General features: G+C 37.4%; 1 protein-coding gene and 1 pseudogene across 7 annotated transcripts in view; one reads left to right on the top strand and one right to left on the bottom strand.

Moving 5' to 3' along the window:
* Positions 1-6,261: 6,261 nt before the first annotated feature.
* Positions 6,262-14,731, bottom strand: part of RAD21L1 (RAD21 cohesin complex component like 1) — a 41,694-nt gene continuing 33,224 nt past the window's right edge. For all 7 annotated transcript variants that reach the window (XM_055544660.1, XM_055544665.1, XM_055544661.1 and 4 more), the window contains one exon: positions 6,262-7,805. In XM_055544660.1, coding sequence (XP_055400635.1) covers positions 7,617-7,805 — 189 coding nt within the window. In that variant the 3' untranslated portion in view covers positions 6,262-7,616. The remainder of the gene's footprint in view (positions 7,806-14,731) is intronic.
* LOC129625806 (40S ribosomal protein S27-like) lies at positions 9,788-10,037 on the top strand (annotated as a pseudogene).

Raw genomic sequence — 14,731 nt, forward strand, 5'->3', positions numbered from 1 at the left:
ACTACTGAAAACTAAGAATAAAGAAAAATCTTGCAAGCAATCAGAGAAAAATGATGTGTTATTTACACAGGAATAATGATTTGAATAACTGTGAATTTCTCAACTGAAACCATGAAGAGCAGGAGAAAAATGGAACAATAATTTTATATTGCTGAGAGAAAAGAGCAGTCAACCAGGATTCTACACACAGCAAAAATATCCATCAGGAATAAAAGTAAAATAAAGACATTCTAAGATAAAGGTAAGATACGAAAATTTATTTTCAGCAGACCTGCTCTAAAAGAACTGTGAAAGAAAATTCTTCAAACAGAAGGGAAATTATATTAGAAGGAAAGTTAGAACATCAGGAAGAAAAGGACAATAAGAATGATAATTATTTGGGTAAATTTAGTAGACTATTCTCCTCTTGAATTCTTTAAAATGTTTGACAGTTGAAAGCAAAAGTCATCATAACACTGTCTAGTGGGTTTTCAATGTAGATAGATGTAATATATAAAACAATTATGATTACAATATAAAGTAGGAAGTCTAAAGGAACTTAAATTATACAAAGTTTCTATACTTCGCTCAAGGTGGTGAAATATTGATTCTAAGTATGGAGAATCTCAGGGACGGAGGAGCCTGGTGGGCTGCCGTCTATGGGGTCACACAGAGTCGTACATGACTGAAGCGACTTAGCAGCAGCAGCAGCAGCAGTGTGAAAATTTAAGAATTTAATTTTGAATCCTTAGAGTTACTATTTAAAAATATCTACAACAAAAGATAGAGTAAAAAAAAAAAAACAAACAGATAAATTATAACGGAATTCTAAAAACAAAGTTCAGATATTCCAAAAGAAGGCAAGAAAGGAGGAAACAGAAGTGAGAAATAGAAGAAACAAATAGTAAACAAATAATAAGATGGTAGATCTAAATCCAAACATGTCAATATTTACATTAAATGTATAAACACATCAACTAAACAAAGATTATCAGGATGGACTTAAAAAATGACTTAATTAGATGCTGTCCACAAGAAATCCACTTTAAAGAATGATATAGGTAGGCTAAAAGTAAAATATGGGGAAAGATACACTGTAATACTAATCAAAGGAGAGCTGGAATGGCTTAATATAAGAAAATGTAGACTTCAAAGAAAATAAAATTACCAGAGACAAAGGACTCATTATACAAAAATAAAAGGACTGTAAATAATTGTAGAAGAGCTTCAAAATACATGAAGCAAAACCTGTCAGAACTGCATGGAGAAATAGATTCACAATTATAGCTGCAGACACAAACACTCCTTTTTCTGTAATCAGTAGAACTAGTAGACAGAAATAAGCTAGGATACGGAAGAACTGAAAAGCACTATTACAACTAGGTTCAATTGACATTTATAGAACACTCCACCTATCAACTACAGAACATATTGTTTTTAAGACAGACCGCATACTAGATCATAAAACAAACATTAATGAATTTAAAAGAATCAAAATCATTTAAAGTATGTTCTCAGACCATAATGAATAGAATAATTACATAAAGGTAACAGGAAATTCTCCCTTGAAAATTAAACAACATACTTCTAAATAATCCACAGGTTAAAGGGGAAGTTTCAAGGAAAACTAGAATATATTTTGAACTGAACAAAACTGAAAGTACAACTTATTGAAATTAGTGCAATGCAACTTAAAGCAGTGCTTGGATGGAAACAAATAGCATTAAATGTTTAAAGAAGGAAGGTCCCAAATCAATTAAGCTTCTACCTTAATAAAACTAAAAAACAAGAGAAAAATAAACTCAAAGCAAGCTGCAGGAAGGAAATAATAAATATCACAGTAGAAATCAATGAAATTGAAAAAAGAAAAGCAAAGGAGAAAGTCAATGAAACCAAAAGCTTTGAAAAGACCAATAAAATTAATATGCCCCTAATATGACTGAAAAGAAAAAAGAAGACAGAAATTAAGAGTATCTATAATGAAAGAGGGAGAGGGCAATGGCACCCCACTCCAGTACTCTTGCCTGGAAAATCCCATGGACGGAGGAGCCTGGTGGGCTGCAGTCCATTGGGTCGCTAAGAGTTGGTCATGACTGAGCGACTTCACTTTTACTTTTCACTTTATGCATTGGAGAAGGAAATGGCAATCCACTCCAGTGTTCTTTCCTGGAGAATCCCAGGACGGGGGAGCCTGGTGGGCTGCCCTCTATGGGGTCGTACAGAGTCGGACACGACTGAAGCGACTTAGCAGAATGAAAGAGGGGTTATTACTATGGACCCTGCAGATATTAAAAGGATAATCAGGGAACACTCCAAAAAACTGTACACAATTTAGATGAAATGGAACAATTCTTTGGAAACCACAAACCAGTAAAACTCACCCAAAATGAAATAGACAACTGCATAGCCTTACAATTATTTAAAAAATTGAATTCATAGTTTAAAACCTTCTAAAATATAAATCTCCAGATCCAGATGGTTTCATGGGTTAATTCTACCAAACGCTTAAAGAAGAAATAGTACAAATTCTACATAGTCTTTTCACAGAAAAATAAAATAGGAAGAAACAATTTCCAAGTAATTTTTATGAGGTCAGTACCGTACTGATCCCAAGATCAGAAAAAGACAGTACAAGAAAGAACAAAAACAGACAAATATCCCTCATGAACACAGATGCAAACATCCTAAACAAATTGCTAGCAAATCCATATGGAAAGATGCTTAACATCATTAGTTATCAGGAAAATGGAAATCAAAACCATGAGTTATTACTTAAAACTCACTAGGATAGCTGTAATCAAAAAAAGGGGCAATAACAAGTACTGGTGAGAATATAGAGAAATTGGAACTCACACATTGTTGGTAGAAATGTAAAAAGGCACAGATATTTTGTAAACAGTTTGATAATTCCTTTAACACTGCTGCTGCTGCTAAGTCACTTCAGTCGTGTCAGACTCTGTGCGACCTCATAGACTGTAGCCCACCAGGCTCCTCTGTCCCTGAGATTCTCCAGGCAAGAATTCTGGAGTGGGTTGCCATTTCCTTCTCCAAATTCCTTTAATAGTTAAACATAAAATTATAATTTGACCCAGAAATTCTACTCCTACGTATATATCTAAGAAAGAGAAAACGTGTATACAAAAAACCTTATAACTTACAAACTCTTGTTCAGAGCAACATTATTCATAATAGTAAAAAATGGAAACAACAACAAAATGGAAACAAGCCATGTCTACCAACTGATGTGGATAAACAAAATGCATACCCATATAATGGAATATTAATTTAGCCATTAAAAGGAATGAAGTACAGATACATTCTACAACATAGATAAACATTATGCTAAGTGAAAAAGGCCATATATTATATGACTAACAAAAAGTGGATGAGTTGTTGCCAGGAGTTGAGGGGAAGGAGGGATGAGGAGTCATTGCTTATGAGAATGGGGTTGCTTTTTGGCTGATGAAACTGTTCTAAAATTAGATAATGGTATTGGTTCCATAATACTGTGAATATACAAAAATTCAATACCTACTTATGATAAAAACAAACAAACACCTCTCAGCAAATTAGGAATAAAAAGGAATATCTTCAACTTGAAAAAAATTACTGACACATGCCCAAACCCACCACTACCCCACCCTTACCCACACAACATACAAAACAAAATATATCTAATATCATACTTAATGGTGAATGCGCAAGAAGGAATGAGTTCCTTCTTGCACTGGGAATAGATTAGAAAGGAAATGAAACCATCCCTATTTGCAGTCATGATAGTCTGTAAAAAATCCCAAGGAATCTACAAAAAACAAAGTTCTAAAAGTAATTTGTGAGTTTAGCAAGGTCACAAGATGGCAAGAAAACACAGAAAAACTCTACAAAAAAGATCTTCATGACCCACATAATCACGATGGTGTGATCACTCACCTAGAGCCAGACATCATGGAATGTGAAGTCAAGTGGGCCTTGGGAAGTATCACTATAAATAAAGATAGTGGAGGTGATGGAATTCCAGTTGAGCTATTTCAAATCCTGAAAGATGATGCTGTGAAAGTGCTGCACTCAATATGTCAGCAAATTTGGAAAACTCAGCAGTGGCCACGGACTGGAAAAGGTCTGTTTTCATTTCAATCCCCAAGAAAGGCAGTGCCAAAGAATGCTCAAACTACCGCACAATTGCGCTCATCTCACACGCTAGTAAAGTAATGCTCAAAATTCTTCAAGCCAGCCTTCAGCAATACATGAACTGTGAACTTCCAGACGTTCAAGCTGGTTTTAGAAAAGGCAGAGGAACCAGAGATCAAATTGCCAACATTCACTGGATCATGGAAATAGCAAGAGAGTTCCAGAAAAACATCTATTTCTGCTTTATTGACTGTGCCAAAGCCTTTGACTGTGTGGATCACAATAAATTGTGGAAAATTCTTCAAGAGATGGGAATACCAGACCACCTGACCTGCCTCTTGAGAAACCTATATGCAGGTCAGGAAGCAACAGTTAGAACTGAATATGGAACAACAGACTGTTTCCAAATAGGAAAAGGAGTACGTCAAGGCTGTATATTGTCACCCTGCTTATTTAACTTATATGCAGAGTACATCATGAGAAACGCTGGGCTGGAAGAAGCACAAGCTGGAATCAAGATTGCTGAGAGAAATATCAATAACCTCAGATATGCAGATGACACCACCCTTATGGCAAAAAGCGAAGAACTAAAAAGCCTCTTGATGAGAGTGAAAGAGGAGAGTGAAAAAGTTGGCTTAAAGCTCAACATTCAGAAAACTAAGATCATGGCATCCGGTCCCATCACTTCATGGGAAATAGATGGGGAAACAGTGGAAACAGTGTCAGACTTTATTTTTGGGGGCTCCAAAATCACTGCAGATGGTGATTGCAGCCATGAAGTTAAAAGACGCTTACTCCTTGGAAGGAAAGTTATGACCATCCTAGACAGCATATTAAAAAGCAGAGACATTACCTTGTCAACAAAGGTCTGTCTAGTCAAGGCTATGGTTTTTCCAGTGGTCATGTATGGATGTGAGAGTTGGACTTTAAAGAAAGCTGAGCACCGAAGAATTGATGCTTTTGAACTGTGGTGTTGGAGAAGACTCTTGAGAGTCCCTTGGACTACAAGGAGATCCAACCAGTCCATCCTAAAGGAGATCAGTCCTGGATATTCATTGGAAGGACTGATGTTTGAAGCTGAAACTCCAATATTTTGGCCACCTAATGCGACAAGCTGACTCATTTGAAAAGACCCTAATGTTGGGAAAGATTGAGGGCACGAGGAGAAGGGGATGACAGAAGATGAGATGGTTGGATGGGATCACCGACTCAAAGGACATGAGTTTGAGTGAACTCCGGGAGTTGGTGATGGACAGGGAGGCCTGGCGTGCTGTGGTTCATGGGGTTGCAAAGAGTCGGACACGACTGAGTGACTGCACTGTAACTGTAACAGGGTATAAAATTAACCTGCAAAAGTCAACTATATTAATGACAAAATTATAAAGATGGAAAACAGGCTAAAGGTCTTCAGGGGCTAGGGAGGAAAGTAAGGAAGGAAGTGGCAGTAGCTACAAAAAAGTAACAGGTCATTCCTGTGAAAGAACTGTTCTATTTCTTGACTGTGGTGGTGGTCACATGAAGCCACCTATGTAATACAATTGCATAGAACTAAACACACACAGGTGGCTCAGACAGTAAAGCATCTGCCTGCAGTGCGGGGGACCTGGGTTCGATCCCTGGGTTGGGAAGATCCCCTGGAGAAGGAAATGGCAACCCACTCCAGTACTCTTGCCTGGAAAATCCCATGGACTGAGGAGCCTGGTGGGCTACAGTCCATGGGGTCGCAAAGAGTTGGACACAACTGAGTGAACACATTCATTCTAAACACACACAAACAAATGAGTGCATGTAAAACTGGTGAGACATGAATAAGGTGAGCAGACTGTATCATGTCAGTGTCCCTGATACTGTACTATAAATATGTAAGATGTTACCACTGGGGAAATTGGATGAAGAGTATACAGGATCCGTATTGTTTTTCACAAGTTCATGTGAACCTACAGTTATCTCCAAATAAAAAAGTAAACAAAAAGTCAACTGGAACTCACATACATTGCTAATAGGAATGCAGAAAGGTACATCTGGAAAATAATTTGTTAGTTTCTTCTAAAGTTAAACATGCACTGGCCATATGACCCAGGCCTAGATATTTACCTTAGAAAATTAGAAACTTATATTCATACAAAAACTGTACACAGGTGTATGCAGCAGCTCTATTTTTAATTGTTAAACAATATAAATGTCCTTCAGGGGGTAAATGGATACATAAACTGTGGTATATCCAGACAACAGACTGCTACTTAACAATACATAGGATTGAACCCCTGATATATGCTACAATTTGTACTAATCTCAAAGATTAGAATGCAAGAAGTCAGTCTGAAAAAAGGTTACTTACTATATAGTTCCATTTGTATGACATTCTTAAAAGGATAAAACTATAGTCATGTAGAAGAGTAGTTACCAGGAGTTAGAATGGGGGAAGGGTGTGACTACAAAGGATTAGTACAAGGGATTTTTTTGGTACCCTGGTTCTGATGGTGCTCACAGGAATCTATACCTGTAAAATTCATTGAACTGTGCACTAAAATAAAAAAGTCAATCTTTCGTGTGTTAATTAAAAATTAAAGGAAATTTTTAAAAAAGGGAATTTTGACATCTAAAACTTATAGTTAATACATTCAAAGGGGCCATTTAGAATTTCGTTTGTAGCATAATTCCGGATACAATAGTATGGAGCTCACAGAGCATTACATGAAAATCTCTTAATTCAAACTTCAACTAAGAAAGAAAAACTTTGGTTTTAATGTCAAAAATGCTCAGTATACACCATATAAAGAACATTTATTTTAGTTACCTTTACTTGAATTATAGCTGAAAACAACATGTTGAATAAGCATCCATTAATTTTTTCTAATGTTAGTTTTGCTGATACATAAATGATAGCCATAATAATCATTAATAGTAAATAAACAGGTTGCATGAACTATAATTAGACTAAAGCCATATTATATTAGACTCATATAATTTGAGACTAAGAAAAATTTTATAACTCTTCGATTAAGATATTAGATTAAAAGCCAGGGCATTATATCAAACCAAGAGTGATATGCAGTATAATCAAATAAATTATTGTGGAGAAATAAGAAAGTGTTAATTATTAATTACTAATATTTATTAATAATTAATAATTATTAAGTTATAAAATTTAAGTAAATAATCCACTTTATAAAAATCCTTGAAGACACAAAGTATTTTTAAAATGTATCCTAAATGCAACATTCAAGTCAAGGAAATGGTAAATGATATGCATTCAAGTCAACCAAGTTAAAAATATTACTTAGCTACAATTATTTCTGGAAGCATGTAGGTTTCTAATTATGCCTATGATTATTCTGAACTTACAAAGAGGAAATATGGGCTCAACCTATCTATCTATGAAATATGAGCTCAACCTATCTATGAAATGGATCAGACCTTCAGCTGCTTCCAGACAGCTTCTGCATTAAACTGAACAATCTATACAGAAATTCCAATGATGACATAAATCTGCATGTTCTGGATTTCCTTCACATTTTATGGAACATTGGTCCCACTGTAGCTATAATATCTGCATAGGGAGCACTCTGGCTCAGCTCAATAGCCTGATGTTTTTTCAGGATAAGAAAGCTATAAAATTTGGCAGCAGTTTGTTTCCGGTCACTATTTCTGCAGAGCTTCATCAGACTAAAGTACTGCATTCCCATCTTGTTGGATTCCTGGGAAAACAATTATAAAAGAGGAAAGGGAAATAAGATCATTAGAAACAAAGCAGGCTGTGGATGTATAATGAACAATAAATATTGGTATTTTTGATAAGTGACTGAAATTCTTAAATGGAGAAATGCAAATGATTGATTAGGAAACATAAAAAAACAGGTCATTGAGCACAGCTTGGTTCATTGAGAAAATACACGCAAAAGAACTCTAAAGTGTTATACAAATTTCAATGTGTTATACAAATGTTAGGTCTATTGATGTTAACATAAATGGCTCCTGGGAAAAGTGCAATTAATTGAGACTTTCAGGCAGAAAAAAGTCCACAGGACCTTGGGAATCTTCAAAAAATGATTATCAGCCTGTCAGGCTTGTTTTATAGGTACTGCAGGGTGGAGTTAACTAAACAACTCTAGTATAAATGTAATGGCAGGGGAATATGACTAAATAAATATCTCCCAGTTTCTTTGTACAGATTAAAAAGGCATTGGTTCACTACAGGACACCTGTGAATCTACTTGAAAAACTGACGTACAATGAAGTATTTGATTAGACTGCACTTGGAATCAGATTTCTAGAGAAGGAGTATTGTGTTTTAGTTAGAAATACTATGGTGAATACTGGCCAGTATCCCTGTGAATATTGTACTAATTTGGTAGCCGTGAAGCATTTTTTTAAAAAGACCATATACAAAGGTCTTTTTTTTTTTTTTTTTTTTTTTGCTAGTCCATAACATTTAACTCATGGCTCAGATGGTAAAGAACCTGCCTGTAATGCATGAGACACAGATTCAATCCCTGGCTCTGGAAGATCTCCTGGAGAAGGGAATGACTACCCACTCCAGTATTCTTGCCTGGAGAATTTAATGGAGAGATGAGCCTGGTGGGCTACAGCTCATGGGGTCACAAAGAGTCGGACACAACTGAGCAACCAACACTAACTTTTAAAAAATTGACAAGTTAAATATTTTATCACACTTTAATCTCAACCAAAGGAGTAGCATAGCACAGTGTCAGCAGCCTTTGAGATAGCATGCCAAGCCTTCATTTATTCCCTCTCTTGAGGAGACAAGATGTGGATTGGGTGGTTTTCCCCAGGGAGAGAGCAGGGACAGCCTTGTAAATTTCAAGAACCCTTTTGAAAAATACCCTGAGAGGATTATTCTGTTTCCTCCAGGAGCTCCTCTAAAATAAAGGTAAAGAAATGAAGAAGAGAAATACAAAGTGGAAGACTTATCAGACTTAGAGAAAGCTGAAACCTAAATGCCAGCAGAGAGGAGAACCAGCAAAAGGCAAGACAATTTGAGATACAGAACCTAGACCCTGCTTATGGAAAGCATTTAAGGAACTTATTTGGAGAACAAGAATTTTTGAGGAATGTAGTAACCTCTAGACTGAGATGAGTGAACTGCAACATCCAATGGATTTTCAGCCTCTAGCCAGCCCTGCTCACTTTTGACTGGCCAGACCCAATGACTCAAATTGGCATGTACCAATTCCTTAGTCAATCTTGTTCCTTCTGTTTCTCATGACTAATAGGGATTTTACACAATTCAGTGGTTTTTGTATACCAATCAAAAAACTCACTAGTTTGTTTAAATTCTGAAGTCAGGGGAGATTCTGTCAGCAACCAAGGACCTCTCAGTTCAGTCCCAAATGGGTTTTTCCTCCAACTGCAACCCAAAGCTTTATATCTGTCTTCCTTTCCCTATAGAGTTTATTTGTGCCACTAAATGGGTAAATGTATATAGACAGAATTTTACTTTCCTTCTAGATTCTCTAATTGTTTAATATATTTTACAGTGTCTAATATATCACATTGTTAAAGCCATTCATCAATTTACCTTTGCATTTCAAAAATCTGGACATAAGGCCAGCATATACTTATGCTCAGTATTTAATGGTGAAATTTGAGTGTAAGTACAATAAAACATGAAAAATGTGGGAAAAATGAGCATTTCCAGCAGTGAAAACCTCCCTATGAGATGCCTCTTGCAAAGGATCACCTTCATCCTTCTCCAAAAAAGGAGAAGAGGAAACATGAGAAGAAGCACATGGTCCAGAGCCCCAGTTCCTACTCTATGGATGTGAAATGCCCAGGATACTATAAAATCACCACCAGCTCTAGCCGTGCACAAACACTTGTGGTTTTGTGTGTTGGCTGCTCCTTGTTCTTGCCACCCTACAGGAATAAAAGCAAGGCTTACTGAAGGATGCTGCTTCAGACAGAAGTAGCACCAAAGAATCCAAAATCAAGATGAGTGGGAGACCATCCCAACAAACACATTTGAACAAAACAGAAACAAAATCCCTAAATGAAAGAAAACCTAGGAAAAGATCAGTGATTATAGGCAGCAATATGTCATAAGCTGGAAATTAAGTGTGAAGTTAAAAATATGAGAATTCCTTAAAAGGCTACTTGAAAACAATTAGACCCTCAGGTTTACCATACCACCTCCAGAATCAGGAGACCATTAGTCCTGAACCCTAGCAGGAGGCAGAAAGTTGTCTTTCTGGAGGTACCACCATGAGGTTTTAGACTTGGAATACGAGGCACTGTGGATAGTGGAAGAGAAGTGTTACAAACTGGGGGATTAAGGGAAATTCTAATATCTAAACAGTGAGACTGCCAGCTTCTCCCTTACTCCCTTTTGTTTCCTCAACCATGGACGTCATGCTTATATCTTCTAGACAGTAGATTTGACCATGCAAAAATAGACCATTCCAAGGAAAAAAATTCTATAGATAATGACATCTGTGTGCGTATGTATTGGTGGGGGTGGGGACACCCAAAATTATCTAGCTATGAAGACAAAAAGTCTATAAGCCCCACCCATGCTTATATAACCTCCAATCAGCTTTTTGGTGTCTCATTCTTAAATAAAAACCAAAGATCTATTAAACACTTGGATAAAATTTCTAATATCCAAGAGAATCACTAAGGAAACAGACAATGAGGGCAGTAGGAGAAAGCTATAACCTTGGAAAATTAAGAGAAGATACCATCCACAAAAAATGATTAGGATACTATTGAGAGAAAACAGATCAATGGTTGCTGGGGGCTGGGGGAGGGGGACCAGTGGGGGAGATGAGACAAAGGATTATCAAGAGACACAAAGAAACTTCTGGAGATTGTAGATATGTTCACTATCCTGACTGTGGTGAGAGTTTCCATAAATACATCAAAATTTATCTAACTGTATATTTTAAAATAGGTATGGTTTATTGTTATGTTAATCATACTTCAATAAAACTATTAAATGTAAATAAATAGATTGTGAAAGTCACTCAGTAGTGTCCAACTCTTTGTGACCCCATGGACTATACAGTCCATGGAATTCTCCAAGCTAGAATACTGGAGTGGGTAGCTGTTCAGATGCTATAAAATAAAATAATTTAAAAATAAAATAATCAATAATAAAATTATTACTAAAACAAAATAATAACTGAGAAAAAAACTCCTGGAAAACAAAAAAGTTCAATAAAAATGAGGATAAAGCTGAAGAAATCTTCTAGAGCAATAAAGAACTACGGACATAGGTTCATGACATTGTACAGGGGTCAGGGATCAAGACCATCCCTAAGAAAAAGAAATGCAAAAAGGCAAAATGGTTGTCTGAGGAGGCCTTACAAATAGCTGTGAAAAGAAGAGAAGCTAAAGGCAAAGGAGAAAAGGAAAGATAACACCCATTTGAATGCAGAGTTCCAAAGAACAGCAAGGAGAGATAAGAAAGCTTCCTCAGTAATCAATGCAAAGAAATAGAGGAAAACAATAGAATGGGAAAGACTAGAGATCTCTTCAGGAAAATTAGAGATACCAAGGGAACATTTCATGCAAAGATGGGCTCAATAAAGGACAGAAATGGTATGGACCTAACAGAAGCAGAAGATATTAAGAAGAGGTGGCAAGAATAGTCAAAAGAACTGTACAAAAAAGATCTTCATGACCCAGATAATCACGATGGTGTGATCACTCACCTAAAGCCAGACATCCTGAAACGCAAAGTCAAGTGGGTCTTAGGAAGCATCTCTAGGAGCAAAGCTAGTGGAGGTGATGGAATTCCAGTTGAGCTATTTCAAATCCTAAAAGATGATGTTGTGAAAGTGCTGCACTTATTACACCAGCAAAGTTGGAAAACTCAGCAGTGGCCACAGGATTAGAAAAGTTCAGTTTTCATTCCAATCCCAAAGAAAGGCAATGCCAAAGAATGTTCAAACTACCGCACAATTGCACTCATTTCACACACTAGCAAAGTAATGCTCAAAATTCTCCAAGCCAGGCTTCAACAGTACATGAACCCTGAACTTCCAGATGTTCAAGCTGGTTTTAGAAAAGGCAGAGGAACCAGAGAGGAAATTGCCAACATCCATTGGATCATCGAAAAAGCAAGAGAGTTCCAGAAAAACATCTACTTCTGCTTTACTGGCTATGCCAAAGCCCTTGACTGTGTATATCACAACAAACTGTGAAAAATTCTTCAAGAGATGGGAATACCAGACCACCTGACCTGCCTCCTGAGAAATCTGTATGCAGGTCAGGAAGCAACAGTTAGAACTGAACATGGAACAACAGACTGGTTCCAAATGAGGAAAGGAGTATGTCAAGGCTGTATATTGTCACTCTGCTTATTTAATTTATATGCAGAGTGCTGCTGCTGCTGCTAAGTCGCTTCAGTCGTGTCCGACTCTGTGTGACCCCATAGACGGCAGCCCAGCAGGCTCCCTCGTCCCTGGGATTCTCTAGGCAAGAACACTGGAGTGGGTTGCCATTTCCTTCTCCAATGCATGAAAGTGAAAAGTGAAAGTGAAGTCGCTCAGTCGTGTCCGACTATTAGCGACCCCATGGACTGCAGCCTACCAAGCTCCTCTGTCCATGGGATTTTCCAGGCAAGAGTACTGGAGTGGGGTGCCATTGCCTACATCATGAGAAATGCTGGGCTGGATGAAACACCAGCTGGAATCAAGATTGCTGGGAGAAATATCAATAACCTCAGATATGCAGATGACTCCACCCTTATGGCAGGAAGCAAAGAAGAACTAAAGGGCCTCTTGATGAAAGTGAAAGTGGAGAGAGAAAAAGTTGGCTTAAAGTTCAGCATTCAAAAAACGAAGATCATGGCATCTGGTCCCATCACTTCATGGGAAATAGATGGGGAAACAATGAAAGACTTTATTTTCTTGGGCTCCAAAATCACTGCAGATGGTGACTGCAGCCATGAAATTAAAAGATGCTTGATCCTTGGAAGAAAAGTTATGACCAACCTAGACAGCATATTAAAAAGCAGAGATATCACTTTGCCAACAAAGGTCCATCTAGTCAAAGATATGGTTTTTCCAGTAATCATGTATGGATGTGAGAGTTGTACTATAAAGAAAGCTGAGCACCAAGGAATTGATGCTTTTGAACTGTGGTGTTGGAGAAGACTCTTGAGAGTCCCTTGGACTGCAAGGAGATCCAACCAGTCCATTCTGAAGGAGATCAGCCCTGGGATTTCTTTGGAAGGAATGATGCTAAAGCTGAAACTCCAGTACTTTGGCCACCTCATGCAAAGAGTTGACTCATTGGAAAAGGCTCTGATGTTGGGAGGGATTGGGGGCAGGAGGAGAAGGGCACGACAGAGGATGAGATGGCTGGATGGTATCACTGACTCGATGGATGTGAGTCTGAGTGAACTCCAGGAGTTGGTGATGGACAGGGAGGCCTGGCGTGCTGTGATTTATGGGGTCGCAAAGAGTCAGACAGGACTGAGCGACTGAACTGAACTGAATGGCTGAATACTGTGCTGAAGATAGACTGGGGTTGGGGAGATATAACTAAGTTAAATTTTCATTTTCTGTTGAAAGAACTCAGCAGATAAAATGTAAAGCTGAAATATTAGGATAGAGGAGTAAGAACTTGTAATTAGAAGTATAGATATAAATCTAAAAGAAATAGTTCAGTTTCCTCTGGAAAGCAGAACTTAGGGATAAGGAGGGGATAGGACAAAACACTTCTGTGTTTCCCTTTTAGCCTTACAGCATTGTATACTGAACTTTCAAAATTATATGCATGGATGGGGCTTCCTTAATGGCTCAGTGGTAAAGATTTCGCCTGCAGTAGTTTGATTCCTGGGTCAAGAAGATTCTCTGGAGGTGGAAATGGCAACCTACTCCAATATTCTTACCTGGAAAATAATCCCATGGACAGAGGAGCCTGGCAGGCTACAGTACATGGGGTTGCAAAGAGTCAGACACGACTGGGTGACTAAGCATGAATTATTTTTATAAAAATATGTTAAATTTTGAAATTATCTGTTTTGTTCTTAAACTGTTATAAATTTAATTACAAAATAGAAAGCCCAGAGATAAATCCACGCACATATGGACACCTTATCTTTGACAAAGGAGGCAAGAATATACAATGGATTAAAGACAATCTCTTTAACAAGTGGTGCTGGGAAATCTGGTCAACCACTTGTAAAAGAATGAAACTAGAACACTTTCTAACACCATACACAAAAATAAACTCAAAATGGATTAAAGATCTAAACGTAAGACCAGAAACTATAAAACTCCTAGAGGAGAACATAGGCAAAACACTCTCTGACATACATCACAGCAGGATCCTCTATGACCCACCTCCCAGAATATTGGAAATAAAAGCAAAAATAAACAAATGGGACCTAATTAACCTTAAAAGCTTCTGCACATCAAAGGAAACTATTAGCAAGGTGAAAAGACAGCCTTCAGAATGGGAGAAGATAATAGCAAATGAAGCAACTGACAAACAACTAATCTCAAAAATATACAAGCAACTCCTACAGCTCAACTCCAGAAAAATAAATGACCCAATCAAAAAATGGGCCAAAGAACTAAATAGACATTTCTCCAAAGAAGACATACAGATGGCTAACAAACACATGAAAAGATGCTCAACATCACTCATTATC

The sequence above is a fragment of the Bubalus kerabau genome, chromosome 13 (genome assembly GCF_029407905.1).
Source record: "Bubalus kerabau isolate K-KA32 ecotype Philippines breed swamp buffalo chromosome 13, PCC_UOA_SB_1v2, whole genome shotgun sequence".
NCBI classification, from domain to species: domain Eukaryota; kingdom Metazoa; phylum Chordata; class Mammalia; order Artiodactyla; family Bovidae; genus Bubalus; species Bubalus kerabau.